Source organism: Suncus etruscus, chromosome 2 (genome assembly GCF_024139225.1).
Source record: "Suncus etruscus isolate mSunEtr1 chromosome 2, mSunEtr1.pri.cur, whole genome shotgun sequence".
In the NCBI taxonomy this organism is placed as follows: Eukaryota; Metazoa; Chordata; class Mammalia; order Eulipotyphla; family Soricidae; genus Suncus; species Suncus etruscus.
In genome coordinates, this window is record NC_064849.1 from 86,070,976 (window position 1) to 86,089,327 (window position 18,352).

The window sequence follows — 18,352 nt, forward strand, 5'->3', positions numbered from 1 at the left end:
TTTATAATATGTTTTATAAATCAACCTCCACATGATTAATCTAATGTCAATCATTATTTCACTGGAACAAAATTTTATTAATTGCATATGATTATATAATAAAATAAAAATATACTTAGTTTTATTTTTCCTATAAAATATTAGCTATTAAAAATTTAAATGAAAATATCTTAGTTTAACTTTATTCTAATAAAGCTTGAATAATTAGACTGTTAGAGTTTAGCTCAGTTTGATATATATTTCCTTAAAAACATTGTTATGTTTTTCAGAGATCTATGATTGATGCTATTCCTACACTAATAAATGCAATTAAAATGATTTATAGTATCTCTCATTATTATAACACCTCTGAAAAGATCACATCTTTGTTTGTGAAGGTAAGTGTAAGGTAGAGAGTAGAGTCCCTGATCACTATGTCTATTGGCCATTTAATTCTTTATTTTTGTTTATTTTGGGCCACAACCAACAATACTCAGGGGTTATTCCTGGCTCTGGACCATGGGCTGGACCTCTTGCTTTGCCTTAAATCAATCCCCAAACTCAGATCAGCCCTGAGCACTTACAGAGGTCCCCTAAGCACTACTAAGACTTTTAAGCACTGAGTTATAATATCCCTTGAGCACAACTGGGTATGACCCAGAAAAACAAATAATATACCTAGCTAATAAATGAATAAAAGGGCATTGGCCAACATAATTTCATAGATGGATTTTCAAGACCAAGTTTGGGAGTGAGACAGGAGGTTGACCACTGCCGGCAGTTACTCAGTCTGGGTGATATATAAACTGTTCCTCCTTTTGTATATGCTTCAAGTTTTCCAAAGCAAATTTTGCATTAGATAAATGATATTTTCACAACGTTGTTCAGAAATAAGACTTGCAAACAAAGCACAAGAAGCCTGAAGTACTCATGCAAATCGACTTTTTGTTTGTTTTGTTTTTGGGCCACACCTGGTGTGCTCAGGGATTAGTCCTAGCTATTTGCTCAGAAATCGCTCCTGGCTTAGGGAACCATATGGGATGCTGGGGGATCAAACCATGGTCATCTGAGGTTAGCCATGTGCAAAGCGAATGCCTTACCACTTACGCCACCACTCCGGCCCCACAAATCGACTTTTGAGTCTTCCACTGAAGAATCTCCCACATGAAGCTAATACTCAATGTTGAAGGTGAGTGGGAAGGAAATCTTAAAGGTTCTCTCTACTACCTGAACACCAGAACAGAAGATGGGTCCCATCAACTCACACTTGGAAGCGTGGGTGTTCCTACTTGCAGGAAGAATCGTGCCTCCTGCAGCATTTGTATTCACAGCGTGGATCCTGACAAGCTAGAATCCTATCTACTTGAACACAGCATTAACATTTTTGCTTTGGTAATGAAAAAGTCATTTACTTCTTAGAGACAGTTCAGAATAAAAGCAGAAACAGTGCTCTCCATAAACACTTATGTGTGAGGACAGAAGGTTGAAGCAGCGTTATGCTTTTGGGCAGAATCATTATAATTGCTTTATGGATTACTGGAATGTGGTAAGTGAATTTTATTACCAGGATTATGGTTCTAATAGCATTGAGTAAACAACTGCAGCATCAAATGAATGTGTAACAGTGGCATATAAAGTATGAAACAGAAGATAGTAACAGATAGTCCTTCTTAATTAAAATTTATATATTATAATGTGTAATATACTAAATAGCAGGGAAAATAATTCCAGTCTTTTTATACAAATAAATATAGAAATCATCTCCTTTTACATAACTTTTCTGAGATCTATAATACTATTTTTATTACTAGTACTTCAGAAAATAATGCTTTATGATTTATTAGAATCTGCCTCATATACACTTAATTCTACCTTTACTGAGAGATTTAGCTTATTATTATTATCATCATCATTATCTCATTGTAAGTCACACTGACATTGTATTGCACCAGTGTGTATATCTAATTATAAGAAATTGAAGGGGCAGGAATATAGCAGAGAGGTAGGGCTTGCACACAGCTAATCCAGGTTTGATTCCAGATATTCCATATGATCCCCTGAGCCTGCTTAGATAGTAGTTTGGAAACCCTCCCAACACACTTACATAAGGTGGTAATCATCCAAAGTAAAAGGTGTGTTAATTCACGTGAATGAGGTTATAGTCTCATAATATATATATATATATATTTATTAAATAATCACATTGTATACCTGTAATATATGCAATTTAATTTTTTTAAACTACATCTCAGTAAAATGGAATTAAAAATGTTTGTGAGGGTGGCTGGAGTGATAGCATAGCAGTAGGGTGTTTGCCTTTCATATGACCGACCTGGGATAGACTGGAATTCGATCCCTAGCATCCCATATGGTCCCCAAGAGTAATTTCTGAGTGCAGAGGCAGGAGAAATCCAAATGTGCTGCTGGGTGTGGTGCAACACCTTCCCAAATAAAACAAGGTGTCAGAACTGAAGATTTAAAAAGAATGTTGTGAGAGCCAGAATGATATTATGACGGGAGGGCATTTGCCTTGCATGTGGCCATGCTAGGTTTGATCCTAGGCATCCTGTATGGACCCCCAAGTCTGCCAGGAGTGATTTCTTGGCACTCCCGCGTGCCAAGGGTGTGGCCCCCCAAAATATACTAAACATAATCTCCTGAGCATCACCAGTAGTTATCCCTGAGCACAAAACCAGGAGTAATCCCTGAGCATCTCTGATGTGGCTCCCAAACCAAAAGTTTATATTTGATTTTATGGTTATTGCAGGAGAAATACCCAACAGCATTAATTCAAATTCTTAGGTTATATCCTCAGAGGTAGAAAGTCAAGGATTATCATCTAATTTAGGATGGATCATTGTTTTATGGATTTCATTTTATTGGCAATCTCTAGGTGACCAATCAGATGATCTCCGCATGTAAAGCTTATATTAATGACAATGGGACAAATTCCATCTGGAGTCAGCCCCAAGATGTTGTGGTGGAAAAAATTTTATCTGCAATTAAACTTAAGCAGGTAATAACCAGCTTGATAATAATTGTGGTCAGCTTTATAATCTAGTTGAACAATGTTTTAGAATTATATGTTGTTTCTACTAGTCTCTCAAGTCATTTAGTAATTAAAATGTTGGTTGCTAAAAAGAATAGTATTTAAGAATGTGAGTCTTATTTAATTGTTGATGTAACATTGATTAATAGGAGTGTAAATATCAATATTTTAGGAACTCTTATCACATCAATGTCAATGTACCTATGTTCCCCCCATATTCCTCCCATAGACCTTTTCATCTCTTATTGCTTTTCCCCTTGGTGACCTCAGTTCTGGAACATTAGTTCCTAATTGCTTAGAAAATTGCCAACAAATTTGCTTAGATTTACTGTTCTTTATGTTTACTCCCAAATTTGCTGTTCTTTATGTTTTTATTTTTTTTGGTCACATTAATTACTGGAGATACAAAGAGACAGGTAATTTTTTTGTTGTTGTTTTGGGGCCAGACTCAACATTGCTCAGGGGTCACTCCTGGCTCTGCACTCAGGATCACTCCTTGTGGACTCTGGGGACCATATGGGATGCCAGAGATTGAATAAATTGAATTGCCTGCATAGAAGACAAGCCAAAATACAAAGACATAACCTTTGTGCTATGGTTCTGACCTTATTTTCTCTTATTTTAGAAATGTCAACCAAATATTATACCTTTGCTATGTGTTGGTTTCTTGAGTTTAGCTCCATACTTCTGTATGTGTGTTTGTCTCAATCATCTGTCACCTCTGAATCGAATTCTCAGAATGACCCCTGACCTAGCTCTTCTCAGGCACTTCCCTTCTCTCTGGTGATTACTATGGTTTTCACGGGTTAAGGGATTTTTGACTATATTCTTTGGCGAGTTGCTATGTTCATGAGTGAAATCATTTTCCATTCAATTGTTTTTCCCCCTCACAACTTACTTAGCATAAAGACATCAAATTAAATCTATATTGTTAAAATATTAATTTTATCTCTTTATTAACAGGAATAGTATATTGAGTAAATAAACAATTTCTCTAATTTTTTTTATTATTTTTGTTTTAAAAGTTGACTTATTGCAATTTAAATGGGGTTGTTAAGAACACTCTTGGACCCAGAGTATAGTAAGGAGAATGAGGTGGTGAGAACACTTTTGGACCCAGAGTATAGTAAGGAGATGGAAAGAAACTGAGTGGATGAGTATAAAGACAAGTGAAATAACTGGGGACAGGAGCCAAGGGGGTTCAGTTGCTTTGATGGTGTTAAGAAAGGACAGAACTAAATAATTAAAACAGCATTGTATTGGAATAAAGAAGACCCTCAGATCAGTGGAATAGATTTGAATATTCTGAGACTGGCCCCCAGGTATACTATCAATTAATCTCTGATAAAGGGGCAAGAAATATAAAGTGAAGCAAGAAAAGCCTCTTCAAAAAGTGGTACTGGGGCTGGAGCAATAGCACAATGGTAGGGTGTTTGCCTTGCATGCAGCTGACCAAGGACAGACCTGGGTTCAATCCCCAAAGTCCCATATGGTCCCCCAAGCCAGGAGTGATTTCTGAGTGCATAACCAGAAGTAACTCCTGAGCTTCACTGGGTGTGGCTCAAAAACAAAAACAAAAAAAAAAAAACAAAAAAAAAAAGTGGTACTGGAAAAACAGGTTAACTACATGAAAAAAGTGAACTTAGACCTTTCTTTATTACCATGCATGAAGGTCAAAATGGATTAAAGATCTTGATATCAGACCTGAAACCATAATGTATATAGAAAAAAACATAGGCAAAAACACTTCATGACATTATTGTAATAATGCCCAGAGACAATAGAGTTGAGGTCTAGAAGGACCACCCAATGATATGAAGCTTACCACAAAGAGTGGTGAGTGCAGTTAGAGAAATAACTACACTAACAACTATCATGACAATGGTATTGAGTGAGAGAAATAGAATGCTGTCTCTAATACAGGCAGGGGGTGGGGAAGAGGGATATGGGGTCCATTGCTGGTGGGAGTGTTGCAACTTTGCACTGGTGAAGAGGGTGTGCTATTTTTATGACTGACCCAATTACAAATAGGTTTGTAATCATGGTGCTTAAATAAAGATATTAAAAGAAAAACTAAGATATACAATGCATTGATAGAACTAAGCAAGAAGAAAAAAATATATAATCTCTTCCAAAACTGGGGAGAAGAAATGAACAGAAATACAAAGAAGAAATACAGATGGCCAAAAAGCACATGAAAAAATTGTTCCACATCACTAATCATCAGGGAGATGCAAATCCAAACAACAATAAGGTACACCTCATACCACAAAGATTGGCACACATCACAAAGAACAAGAACAAACAGTTCTGGCATGGATGTAGGGAGAAAGAGACTCATTCATTGCTGGTGGAAATGTACCAGCCTTTTTGGGAAAACAATATGGATTTTTCTCTATTAACTAGAAATTAAGCTTCCAAATAATCTAGCTATACCACTGCTAAGGATATTCCATAGGAACACAAAAATCACCATGCAGAAAAACCATCTGCATTTCTATTGGAGCATTATTTACAATAGCCAGAATCTGGAACAATTTAGCTGCTTGAGAACATACGAATGGCTAAAGAAACTGGTACATCTACACAATGGAATGCTATGCAGCCATTAGGAAAAAATGAAGTCATGAAATTGGCTTATATGTGGATGGATATGAAGATTATTATGCTGAGTGAAATGAGAGGGAGAGGGATAGTAGACATAGAATAATGTTGGATATAAGAAAAAAGATAGTATGATAATAATACCCAGAGACAATAAAGATCAGGGTCAGGACCAGTCCATGGTTGGAAGCTTGTCGCAAAGAGCTGTGAGTGCAATTAGGGTAGTAAATATGCAGTTAGTTTATCACTGTGACAATGTTAGTTAGAATTGATTACTCTGGACAAGAACTGGGTGGTTAAAGGGAATAAAATGATATGTATGGTACCCCTTCATTAACAATAGTACAAATCACAATGTCAAAAAAAAAAAGTAGGTAGATAGATAGATAGAGAGAAAAAAGTAAAATGCCCAGAGGCAGGGGTGGGTAAGGTGAAAGGGAAACTGAGGACATTGGTGATAAAAAATGTGGACTGGTGAGGCATGGTGTACATTCTATGACTAAAACTCGAGCATAAACAATTTTGTAATCACGTTGCTTAAAGTAGCTAATATATATATATATATATATATATATATATATATATATATATATATATATGAAAGGACATACATATGGACAGAGCTAAGTATCCATATCATGGAGTCACCAACGCTGAAAAGATGAGTTCAAACTTTAACAACCAAAATTTAAAATGGGCCTGTTGGGGCCGAAGAGATAGCTTGGAGGTAGTGTGTTTGCCTTACATGCAGAAGGATGGTGGTTCAAATCCCGGCATCCCATATACTCCCCTGAGCCTGCCAGGAGCGATTTCTGAACGTAGAGCCAGGAGGAACCACTGAGCGCTGCCGGGTGTGACTCCAAAACCAATGAATAAATAAATAAATAAATAAATAAATAAATAAATAAATAAATAAAATGGGCCTGCTATGTTCTTAGGCTAGGGTGGGAGGTGGTGGCATGGGATGGACTCTGGGAGCATTGGTGGAGGGAGGTTGAGGCTATTGGTAGGATTGGTGCTGAAACATTCTATGTCTAAACTCCAACTATAAATCACTGTAAATCTGTAAAACTAAAAAAACTGTAAATCACAGTGATTTAAATAAAATATTTAAAAATTTATTTATCATTAGTTTGTGACATTACAAAATTTCAAGAGTATCCCTTAATACCTCTCTCTGTACATATAATATACAAGGTCAGGCCAATCCTCACAGCCTTTTGATCCCATCATTTGTCCTGGACTTATGGGTTGATTCCATGTTCTGACTTTTGAGGAAGGAGGGTCACTGAGAACATAGATGTGATTTCTAACTTTTGTGTTTTTAATGCATTTAATTGAGTGTTTTCATACCTTTTGGGTAAGTACATAGGAGTGGTCTTTCCTAAAATAGTATTTCTATTCTATTTTATTTAAAAAAAAATTAAGCATCAGTTAGTTTTCCAAAGATGCTGAATCAGTGACAGTCCCAATAGCAGGTTTCCTTTGAAGAAGAGCTAGTTTTCCTTAAACTCCGATGGATGAATGTGAAGAGAGGATAGTTATGCTGTTACTAACAAGGATCAGGGGGACAGGTTTTTTTGAGTTCTATGTTACATAATTAGGAGATGGCTATGCTGGAGGATGAGAAAAGAGAATATTCCAGGCTGGTGGATGGATAAAAACCAAGGCATAAAACTGAAAAATTTCAGGTCTGGTCTCAATTTCTGTTGTCTTCAGGGAAGTGAGTAATACGGGCAGATCAAAATCATGTTCCTTTTCTCATATTTGGATTTTGATTTCAAGGAATACCAGCACTGCTTTCAGAAGACCAAACAAAAGCTTCAACAAGATCTGAATGAAAAACAATTTGAATTTAGTGAGATGTATATTTTTGGAAAGTTTGAAACTTTTCACCGACGTCTTGCCAAGATAATTGATGTTTTTAACACCTTTGACACATATTCAGTCCTTCAAGATTCCAAAATTGAAGGGTTGGAAGACATTATCACTAAATACCAGGTATTGTATTTAAAAAAATTCAAAATGAGTTTTCTAACTATAAGTAATATTTTAAATAAATTCATGTTTGTAGAATTATTAAATACTTTATAATAATAAACCCTGAAACAATCCAGACATTAAATTTATTTGAAAATTATGTAATGGTATTAGTATGTTCTTTTCAGGTATTTGATTATGAGAATGCCTTCTTGACAGTGTAAAATTAATCATCATTAGTAAAAGCCTTTTTCTTGGTCCCACAAGAAAAATGTTTAATGTATTTCATGTATTCATGTAAGAGCTATTTAATGAAGCATATACTATGTGTCAGGCTTAGCTGACTCGGAGTTCTGAAAGATATTATGTCTTCATTTATGTATTTTAGTTGGGGACAAGATAAAAAATACAAAGGGCCTAGATCTGCCATTTTGACGGATTTTAATTTTATATTGCTTAGTCTCATAAGGATATGTGGAAATTAATCTGGCCATGGAGAGAGTGTTATTGGGGTACTAGTGCTAATGCCAACAGCTCAAAGTGAAACTCTGCTCTTTTTTAGTCTGGACTTCCAGACCCTGCCTCTGGACTCTGGTCTCCTCAACTCTTCATCTTCCTGTACTCCACACACTGAGAGAGCTTTTCTTTTGGAAATTTCTACCTCTTGACTCTCCTGTCATTATTTCTTTTTTGATGTCCAGATCTTGTTTCAAATGACCGTCTCTCTAAGCTTTCTCCTTAATCTGCCTCTCCTTTGTTTCTCTGAGAGTTATCATTCTTTTGCTGCTGGAGAGGCTCCTGTTCTGGGGGACTAGCAGAAACTCTTTTCCATCACCCCATTCAGGAAGTAATTTCCCTGAGGGCAGGGACTTTGTCTCTTTCTTCATGTATCTGCAGAATTAATGCCACAGCATAGATGTGCAATGAATATCGATGAAACATGGATAGGGGCCAGAGAAATAGCAAAGAGGGTAGGTCATTTGCCTTGCATGTGGCTGACCCAAGTTCAATCCTCAGCATCCCATATGGTCCCCAGAGCCTGCGAGGAGTGATGTCTGAGTGCATAGCCAGGAGTAACCCCTGAATGCCAGCAGATGTGGCCCAAAAATGAAAGAAAAACTGACATAAATGAAGAAATAGATTGCTTAGTTGCTTAATAAGTCATGACTAATTTGTTTCTTTACTTAGTAGTCTTACTTATTTTTAGTTTTAATTTTAATTAAATTTTTTTTGGCTGTGGTAGTACTTAGGGATTACTTCTAGCTATCAGGAATCACCCTGGTAAGGCTCAGGGAACCATATGGAATGTATGGATGGACCTTGTGCAAGGCAAATGCTCTCCTTGCTGTATTATCTCTCTGACCAACTTTATTTATTTATTTATTTTTTGTTTTTGTGTTACACCCAACAGCACTCAGGAGCTTCTCCTGGCTCTATACTCAGAAATCGTTCCTAGCAAGCTCGGGGGACTATAAGGAATGCTGGGATTCAAACCACAGTCCTTCTGCATGCAAGGCAAACACCCTATCTCCATGCTATCTCTCTGACCCCATCTCTGTCCCACTTTAATACTGATCATGAAATCCATCCATAGAGCAGATTTTTTCAAAGGCTTTAAATCTTTTCAGTTACCACATTAAGATGTAGGTAGTGCAGTAGTTTTTCTAAGCTCCCTTTCTTTTTAAAACATTATGGTAGTGCTGGGTTCTACATATGATGTTGAACTAGAATTGCTTTGTAGTTATGCACTGTGAACATGGGATGATTTGACTGGCTCTAGGAAGAGATGCACTTTTGTCTATTGAGGGACTTGACTCGATGATTATGTGGAAATGACTTTGAAGAGGAGATTGTGGAAGGAGGCAGAAGGTTCGTTCTTCATAAAAATTAGATGCCGGAGTCAATAGCGCAGGCACCGAGTTTGACAATGGCTTAGTACCTGGTTAAAAAAATCCTGTAGCATTACAGTTCATTATTCAGAACAAACACAACTTCAGATAATATTATTTTTCAAGGAGATGAATAGCCTCATTTGTACTTTTGGAGCCACAGACGGCAACTTTTCAGGGCAGGAGAAAGCAATTAATTTTAGAATCCTTATATGGTAAATCATGGTTTGACATTTGGTGCTTGGAAGATCATGTTTCATCTGTAGATACTCTAGTATCATGTTCAGAATTGTTTGTTTTTTTTTGTTAAATTCTTATTTTCTGAGGTGATAACATTTTCAATAAAAGTTGGTTTAATTTACTATGTTCTGGAGTCTCTTCTCTCCTCCCCCCCCCCTTTTTTTTTTACAATATGGCAGTTGTTTTTTTTGTTTTTGTTTTTGTTTTTTTTTACAAAAAATGCATATTCTACTTTTCTGATGGGTTTAACTTTTTTTCTTCAAAGGTAAGTAAAGCACCATGAAAATATTTTTCAGATGATTTCTATGAGTAGTCAGCATTACAGTGCTATAATAAATATCAGCTGTGTAACCAAGGAAATACGATTCTTTTAAATGTTAGTGTTTTGAGAATGTTAAGGTTCTGTGTCAAAAGGTAGGCCTAAATAAATTAGGTCATGAAAGGCTACTAAAATATTGTCTTATTTTTAAATGACATTCTAGGGTATTGTTGCCACCATAAAGAAAAAGGAATATAATGTCTTGGACCAGCGGAAAATGGATTTTGATGAAGATTATAAAGAGTTTTGCAAGCAGATTAATGACCTTCATGTAGGTTGTATCATAAAATTTCTGTTGACAGCTGCATGTTTATTTTCTTCTTCTGCATAATTCTGCTCATCATTTCTATTCAGAAAGGAGAGCATGTTCATCACGGTGGTGGCTGGCGGTGACCTCAGCCTGCATCTTGTGATTTTACATTAATAATTGAAGGCTCTTTTTCATGGATTAAAGGTTCATAAATATAGCTTTGGATAATGATTAGTAATCACAGACTTCTTATTTCTTAGAAAATCAGCTTTCATCTTCGTTTAAAATGTTCTACCTTCCTTAGAAGCTAGAAATTTGTTCCTGTTCATGTGTTACCTTATCTTAATGCCAGTATGAATGTAGGTAACAGAGACAAATGGTTAGTAATGTTTGGTGGATCCCCAAAGCAGTATTGGAGCTGGTCTTAGAAATAGGGGTTCTAGTGCCCACTTAACACCTGGAACCTCCTGCTCTTGGAAGACCTCTCCCCTCATCCTATGTCCTGCTGTTTCTCTTTCCCCTGAAGTGCACTCACCTGGGCTGAAAATGGCTCTTCTTAGTCAACTAGGAGCTCTCAGTTGGTATTTCTGTCTGCCTCAATTTCTTGTTTGGCTCAGTACCTCTCCCGCTCTTCAGTTCCTTTCTCTTGTGTCCTGCCCCTCTAGCTTCCCTCTAACCTACACTCCAGTCACCCTGAATTCCAGCTCACTGGCACCATACATATCCAGCACACATCCATCACAGGACTATGCCCAGCTCAGTTTCTAAGGGAGAGGTTGGGTTGACCAAGTCCAATGGGGTCCTACCCCTGTCCCTATTCATGGTGATGCCGTGTGGTAAAAAAGGGGGGGGGGGGATTGAGATTCTCAGAGTGGTTATGCATACTTTTATCAGAGAAAGGAAGTTAAGGATTCAGTAGGAAGATAAGCCCAGAAAATACAAATTTATGGTTTATATGCAGACTTTTTTTCTGCCAGTGAGCTACAAAGTCCATACTTCTCTATTTTTTATTTTAGTTTATATTATTTTATGGTATTCTGACTTTTATTTAAAACCTCTTTTTTTTTTTTTTTTGGTTTTTGGCCACACCCAATGATGCTCAGGGTTTACTCCTGGCTATGTGCTCAGAAATCCCTCCTAGCTTGGGTGACCATATGGGATGCTGGGGGATCTAACTGCAGTTTGTCCTAGGTTAGCACACATGAGGCAAGTGCCCAACCGCTTGCACCATCACACCGGTCCCAAAACCTCATTCTTAAATAGGGTTGAAATTACATTTTATGGACCAGAGAGATAGCACAGCAGTAGGGCATTTTCCTTGCACACAGCTGATCCAGGACAGAGAGAGGTTTGAATCCCGGCATCCCATATGGTATCCTGTGCCTGCCAGGAGCAATTTATGAGTGCAGAGCCAGGAGTAACCTCTGAGCTCTGCCTGGTGTGATCCAAAAAACAAAAAAATTTACATTTTACTGATACAATTAAATGCAAGTTCATCATTTGCAGGGTGCATACTGTTTTTTTTTATAAGTGTCATGACTCACAGTAATGGTATTTATGGGTTTCATGCATTTTGAACTTACGCCCAACTTAAAGGACATATGCTGACTTCATCCACCCACTTTTCTGATTTTGAGTGATGGTGAGGGAGATGGCTAATCTGTTTCTTCTTTTGAGGTTTGAGGTTTTAATTTAATACCCATAATGATCTGCTTAGGTGATATCTTTATTCCTCTTATTTGGGGAAGAGAAACCAATATGAGGTAAGGTGACTTATTTGAAAGGACACAAGCTATGGGGTTGGGAGTTAGCCTGGGAAGTCCGTTGCTGTAATTCCCAAGTTCACCCATTGTGTTCCATGGTACAAATCAATAGCTGGGAAACTAAAGTGTTTGTAATGTTTATAGTAGTGACCTCTTTTAGGGACCAATTCTGGAATGGTGCAGTCACTGTTGTGCAATAGCTATAAACTATTGTAGTGGCTAGTCTCTTGCTGGTAATTGAGGGACAGTGGCAGAGTCAGATCCTAGGATCTATAGCAAATATTCATTTGTCTTCTTTTATAGTATCTGTCATAGTTTTTGATGATATAGTAAATATTCAGCTGATTGGTGGGGTATTGGTAGACAGTGAAATCTTTGAGGGTAGTTGTTCCCATTTATGTCCCCAGGATATGAGCAATAGCATCTTTTGTAACTAGTGAGTGGACAATGTTTGCAGAACTTGTCTCTGTGAGTAAGGGAAACTAATAAATACTAGATGAATTGCAAAGGAATAAGCATTTACTTGACATTAATTATAGATTAGGCTTCAGTGCTATGGGTTATGAATACAGAAGCTGACTTGATTTGCTCTCCAATGTCATGAATGTGTGAAATGATTAAAATATTAGTATATATATTAGAACAGAGTAATAAGTGCATCATTAAAAAGGACAGATAGTGTCTAGCATGACAAAATATTATAATATCCTAATACTGTATCAGGAAGGGAAATTTCCAAGATAAAAACACACAGTCTAAAGCAATTTGTAAAGAAACCAAGTGGAATCAGAGAAGTAGAATGTACCAAGAATTGAATCATTTCTACAACTTATAGAATAGGTTGAGAACTGAGCAGAAAATCATTCTTATAAGGGGAGAGGGCAGCAGGGAGGGTGAGAAGGAAACTGGGGACTTTGGTGGCAGGAAAGGTGCACTGGTGAATGTTGTACATTGTATGACTGTAACTCAATCATGAATAACTTTATTCGTGGGAAAAAATAAATCGTATTACCAACAACCTTGTAATCAAGGTGTTAAAAAATAAGAAAAAATCCTTTTGCTTGACTGAGATTAAAAACAACTTTAGATAAATCATGTTTAAGGCCTTAGTAACGTTGATGTTTGCCAAGAAAAAGAAGGAATGAAATGAATAGAAGCCCATATCAAGACTATATCTATTTTTAATAATATCCATAACTTAAAATTTGAATGTGTGGAGGCCAGTGGTGCTCAGAGGTCATTCCTGGGTCAGTGCCTGGGAGTTGCTTCTGTGGTATCATTACTTCTTGGGATCAAACCCAGGGCTCACATCTTGATAAGTACGTGCTCCAGCCTTTTGAGTTACTTTGCCAGCCTACCAGTGTTCTACAGTTTGGTTTTGAAGCAGTTATAAATACTAGTTTTAATTACCTATAATATTTCTTTCAGATACAACAGTTATTATCATATCTACCATCTTGAAATTGGTTCATTCCATTGCTGGAATTGGATGACAAGTTTCCCTTGGAGTTATTTCTCTTGTTCATTCATTTTCTTTTAATGAAATTCCCTACCCCTAGATCTCCTGTCAGCAACTCAGTCACACTTACCAATTCAATCATGGTCTTAGAAAATGAAGATAGAACATTGACCTCATCCTAGCTCTGAATAGGGTGACTGGGGCTACAGCATTTTGGCAGGAGAAATCTTTAGGGGGGCATATGAAATTGGTATCTGGGGATTTGGATCATCATGTTTAGGTTTCTGTGGCAGGGTGTGTCAGTTAGATTCAGGAATCATGTCCAGTTGTAGGACTCTTGTCAACCAAGAGAGGCAGGTTTGGGGAGGTCTATATGGTAAGACTCTCCAAAGAAAGGTACTACTTTTAGAGAATGCACTGTTCAGGCTCTGAGTTAAGAAAACAGTCCAGAATTCATGAGGAGAACTAGTATGAAGATTTAAGGAAGGTTCTAGGACAGGGCTCACTAAAGCCATGCTGGTGTCTGAAGTTAGGGGAGGGAGCAGAAACTTTGTGAATTCTCTGGTACTGCATGATATTTGCATAGAATTTTTTTTTTGATTTTTTAAAAGATATTCTAACATACTACTAGAAATTTTCCCGATTCAAAGGTGGCCTTTGCATTAAAAACACATGTGTGCTCCTTCTATGGAAGCAGTGAGAGGAATCAAAGGCAGGGGAGGCTTGGTTGGTAAGCCTGGCTATGACTTTGGGGCATTGTGGGATGGGCAGTCAGTATTCGTCCCAGTGTTTGCATTGTTTTCTGGCTTAACTATTTGTCTCATGAGTTTCACTTCCTCTGCAGCCATCTTCCCAAATCTGTCAGTTCACTCATTAGTGATCTCAAGATTGTAGAAATTCAAGACTTCTGGCTGGTGAATTGGGAAGAAAGGATTTGTTGATTGTATCTTGAAGTAGCAAAGAGACTTCTTTTAGAGAACTGTAAAGAAAGTCCAAGGGCTAAGGTGTTTGCAGTCTGCTGACTCCCCTCAACCTGGCATCATAATTGGTCCCTTGAGCACTTTCAGGAGTAAGCCATGAGCACAGGAATAGCCTTTAGCACTGTCTGCTTATGGCCTCCAAACAAATTCCATTTTTTAAATCTTATTTAAGTCTATTTACATTTAAATTAAAATAGATAGAATGCAGAAGGAATAAATCACATGCTTAGGCTTTGTATGCAGGTCACCACCGTTGGTTTTGGCAGGCACCAGAATTGTGAAGTAGGAAAGATGAGACCAGGATAATCTATGATGAAAATCTGTCTGATAAATGAACTTTATGATAAAGGCATTTTGTAAGCCTATGATGTTTATGTCCTTCTTTATGGACTTCTTTCCTTAGGCTATACTTAGTTTCTTGTAGGGAGTATAATAGTTGTGAGATGTGAGAGTGTGTGTGTAACATGATCTTGAATAACTTTCTCTGGACCTGCCGGTTTTGGCTACCCCAGGCTGTCTTGTGTTAATGCATAGGATGAATTCTCTTTCATCTCAAGTGAAGTAAATATGTTCATGGCAGTGGAACCTCGATCAGGTTATTGTTGCTCAAGCATCAGAATACTGCCCAATTGCCCAGTCCTGCTAGGCTCTTTTGCCTTCTGGTAGTAGGTGAATAATGATCAGAAAGACCTTTGTCCTCCAAAGGTGAAAGTACTAGTTGCTCGCTTTATGGGAAAAGTGCAAGGGTGCCAACTTGAAGCCTTTATAAACTCTGGGAAGCCACCCTGTTCTTCTTTTTTGTTTTTTTTTGTTTTGTTTTGTTTTGTTTTGTTTTTGTTTTTGTTTTTGGATAACACCCGGCAGTGCTCAGGGGCTACTCCTGGCTCTACTCAGAAATCACCCCCGGCAGTCTAGGGGGACCATATGGGATGCCGGAATTCGAACATCCGTCCTTCTGAATGCAAGGCAAATGACTTACCTCCATGCTATCTCTCTGGCCCCACCACCCTGTTCTTTACCCAATGTGTGGATGGTCATTTACTACTAACTTGCCCATGGCATGGGTTGGCTGCACTTTTGTAAGATTTCTGCAGGAATTCAGGAAGAGTGTTAGGACTTAGTCCATCGCACTAAAGTCTGCCTACATGATCCCCATAGCTGGTTCTTACCCAAGAACCCTGGCTCATGCCTTATTTCAAACAACTCCTGTTTCAAGCAACTCTGGCCTTCTAATCTCTTTATTCTGTCTTTGGAAGATTTATCTTTTCTGACAAATGATATGTCCAGTTCCATTTTTTCTTTTACTGTATTTGGGGAGCATGGGAGAAACTCTTCCATCTTGATAAATGAGACTTTTTCCCTTGCAAATTCGTGGTTCATAATCAAACTTTATTCTGTTTTAGACGGAGCTGCAGAAATTCATGGATGCCACTATTGAAAATATTCAGAACACAAATCTAGCACTAAGCATGCTGAAGAAATTTGAGAGGTGAAAAATCTATTGGCTAAAATTGGGGTACTGTGAACATAGTTTGTTCTATCATTGCTGTTGTAATGATTTCATCATCTCAAAGGAAGAAAGCCCTTTCTCAGAAATGTAGATGATAATGTCACGGGTTTTAAGTTCTAGAGAGGAATAAGTGTTTGTTTATTTGTTTTGCCTCTAAGTTTTGATGTATCTTGTCATTGCTTCTCATAATATTACTTTACGTTCAAGTAGTGTAAAATTGTGTCAATTTAATGGCTTTGCCTAGATTTGAAAGACAAGCTGATAAAGATTGATATTTGATTTGAAGAAAGCAGCCATTTTAGTGAGAGCTGATTGATAGATGAATTCTATTTAGATTATTTTAACATGCCATACAAATAGCTCCTTCTCTTCTATCAGTACAAGTTAAAAGTAAATCTTAATAACTGTGCTCTTGAGCCAGGGAGATGGTACAAAAGCTTAGAATTCACGGAGGTTAGGTCCTGAGATAGGCACCTGATATCAGCCCTGATTACATCTTGGTGTCCCCTGAGCTCCAGCTATTGGTTTTGGTGGCCCTGAGCAGTACTGGGTCAGTGCGATATTTCTTCTGGGTCTTGAGCACCATTATGTCTGTACAGTCAGATGGAGTAGGGCCAGAAAAGCAACTTCCTAGCCAGTTTGACCCCCAGAAAGTTGATAAAATACTCCTCTTTAGGGTTCTAGGACTCAAATGACAGAGCATTACCTTACCTGTGTGAGGTCCTGGGCTATTTTCCTACCACCCACTGGCACCCCACCAACATCAGGAGTGGCTCATACAACAACGATCCCAAACTAGTAGGAATAGTTCATGCCACACCCATGTTTCATTTCTGTTCATTCAACTCTCAGATTTTTTTCCCCCAAACCATCAGGTTGAACATACCTAACCTCGGTATTGAGGACAAATACCGGTGGATCCTGGAGAAGTTTGGGGCTGACATCGATCTGATCTCCAAGCTGTACTCCAAGCAGAAGGATGATCCTCCTTTGGGGCGAGACCAGCCCCCAGTGGCAGGGCAGATTCTGTGGGCCCGGCAGCTCTTCCACCGCATTGAGCAGCCCATGCAGCTGTTCCAGCAGCACCCCAAGGTGCTTCAGTCTGTGGGGGCCAAGCCTGTGATTCGCAGCTATAATAGACTGGCTAAGGTTCTCCTGGAATTTGAGGTGCTTTATCACAGGGCATGGCTTCGGCAGGTGGGTCTCTTCCTTCTGTTTTTTCAGGGCTTCCCCTGGTCAAATGGGCAGGAAAGCCTATTTGGGACAATGTTATTCATGTAGGAAATGGGGTTTGAGGTTATTTTTTTAATACTAGTGTGGATGAAGACCATTCATTGAATGGTGTACTATGGATCCATGAAGAAAAAAATCACGATTAATTTGAAAAACCTCCAATGCCAAGTTTAAATTTGTTTTCACTCCGTAGACTTCTAAGGAGGAAGGTCTTGCTGATTGCTTTTAGGAGTTTTTCTCTCTTCCTCTAGTTAAAAATTTAAAAATATTTAAAAACTGTGGTGATGAGGTTGTTTATAATATAGTTGGCTTTTATTTATCTGTAAATTTTAGTTATGGTTAAGGGAACATGGTTTGAATAGTGTAGTACTCACGACCACACATTCACTACAGAATTCTGTGTGATATTGGTATATATGATTACTAAAAACTCAAAGTACTCATGACCTTTTATCACTGTCCCTGTAACAACTCTAGTTCACCATTTAGTTCTTCCTCTCTACCTTTTTTTAAAATCATTATTTTATAATCCAAGTCAAGGGTTTGTGATCATTTGATACTGTCTTTACTCTTTAGAACCATAGATGAGTGATAAAATCCAGTATTTGTTCTTTTATTTTTGATTTTGTTTGCTTGTTTTTGGGCCACACATAGTAGCACTTAGGGATTACTCCTGGTTCTGCCTTTGAAATCGCTCCTGGCTGACTCATGGGGCCTAATGGAATGCTGGGGATATGAACCTGGGTCAGCTGCCTGTAAGGCAAATGTCCTACCTGCTGTGCTATTACTCTGGCCCCTTGTTCTCCCTTTGACTAATTTTGCTTACCACAATACCTTCCAGTCATAATGAACTTCTACATTTTATTTTTTCTCATAGTTGCCTAGTATTCCATTGTGTATGTTTCTCTTTTTTCTTTATTTTCCTTATAAAATCTTTAAGCACCACGATTACAAGCATAATTGTAGTTGGGTTTCAGTCATAAACAAGATACCCTCCTTAACCAGTGTGTATGTCTCTCTCATACCTTCTTTTTTTATCTGAGCTTTAAAACTCTGGTTGTTTTAATCCTCCTTCCCAACAGTATTATTTTTACTAT

The 18,352-nt window shown here is 37.8% G+C and overlaps 1 protein-coding gene across 1 annotated transcript in view; it reads left to right on the forward strand.

Moving 5' to 3' along the window:
• DNAH5 (dynein axonemal heavy chain 5) overlaps nucleotides 1-18,352 on the forward strand; it is a 336,377-nt gene that overhangs the window by 83,663 nt on the left and 234,362 nt on the right. Inside the window, exons 9-14 of the mRNA XM_049768362.1 lie at nucleotides 270-377; nucleotides 2,873-2,995; nucleotides 7,418-7,633; nucleotides 10,224-10,331; nucleotides 15,916-16,001; nucleotides 16,898-17,223. Of these exons, the coding sequence (XP_049624319.1) occupies nucleotides 270-377; nucleotides 2,873-2,995; nucleotides 7,418-7,633; nucleotides 10,224-10,331; nucleotides 15,916-16,001; nucleotides 16,898-17,223 (967 nt within the window). The remainder of the gene's footprint in view (nucleotides 1-269; nucleotides 378-2,872; nucleotides 2,996-7,417; nucleotides 7,634-10,223; nucleotides 10,332-15,915; nucleotides 16,002-16,897; nucleotides 17,224-18,352) is intronic.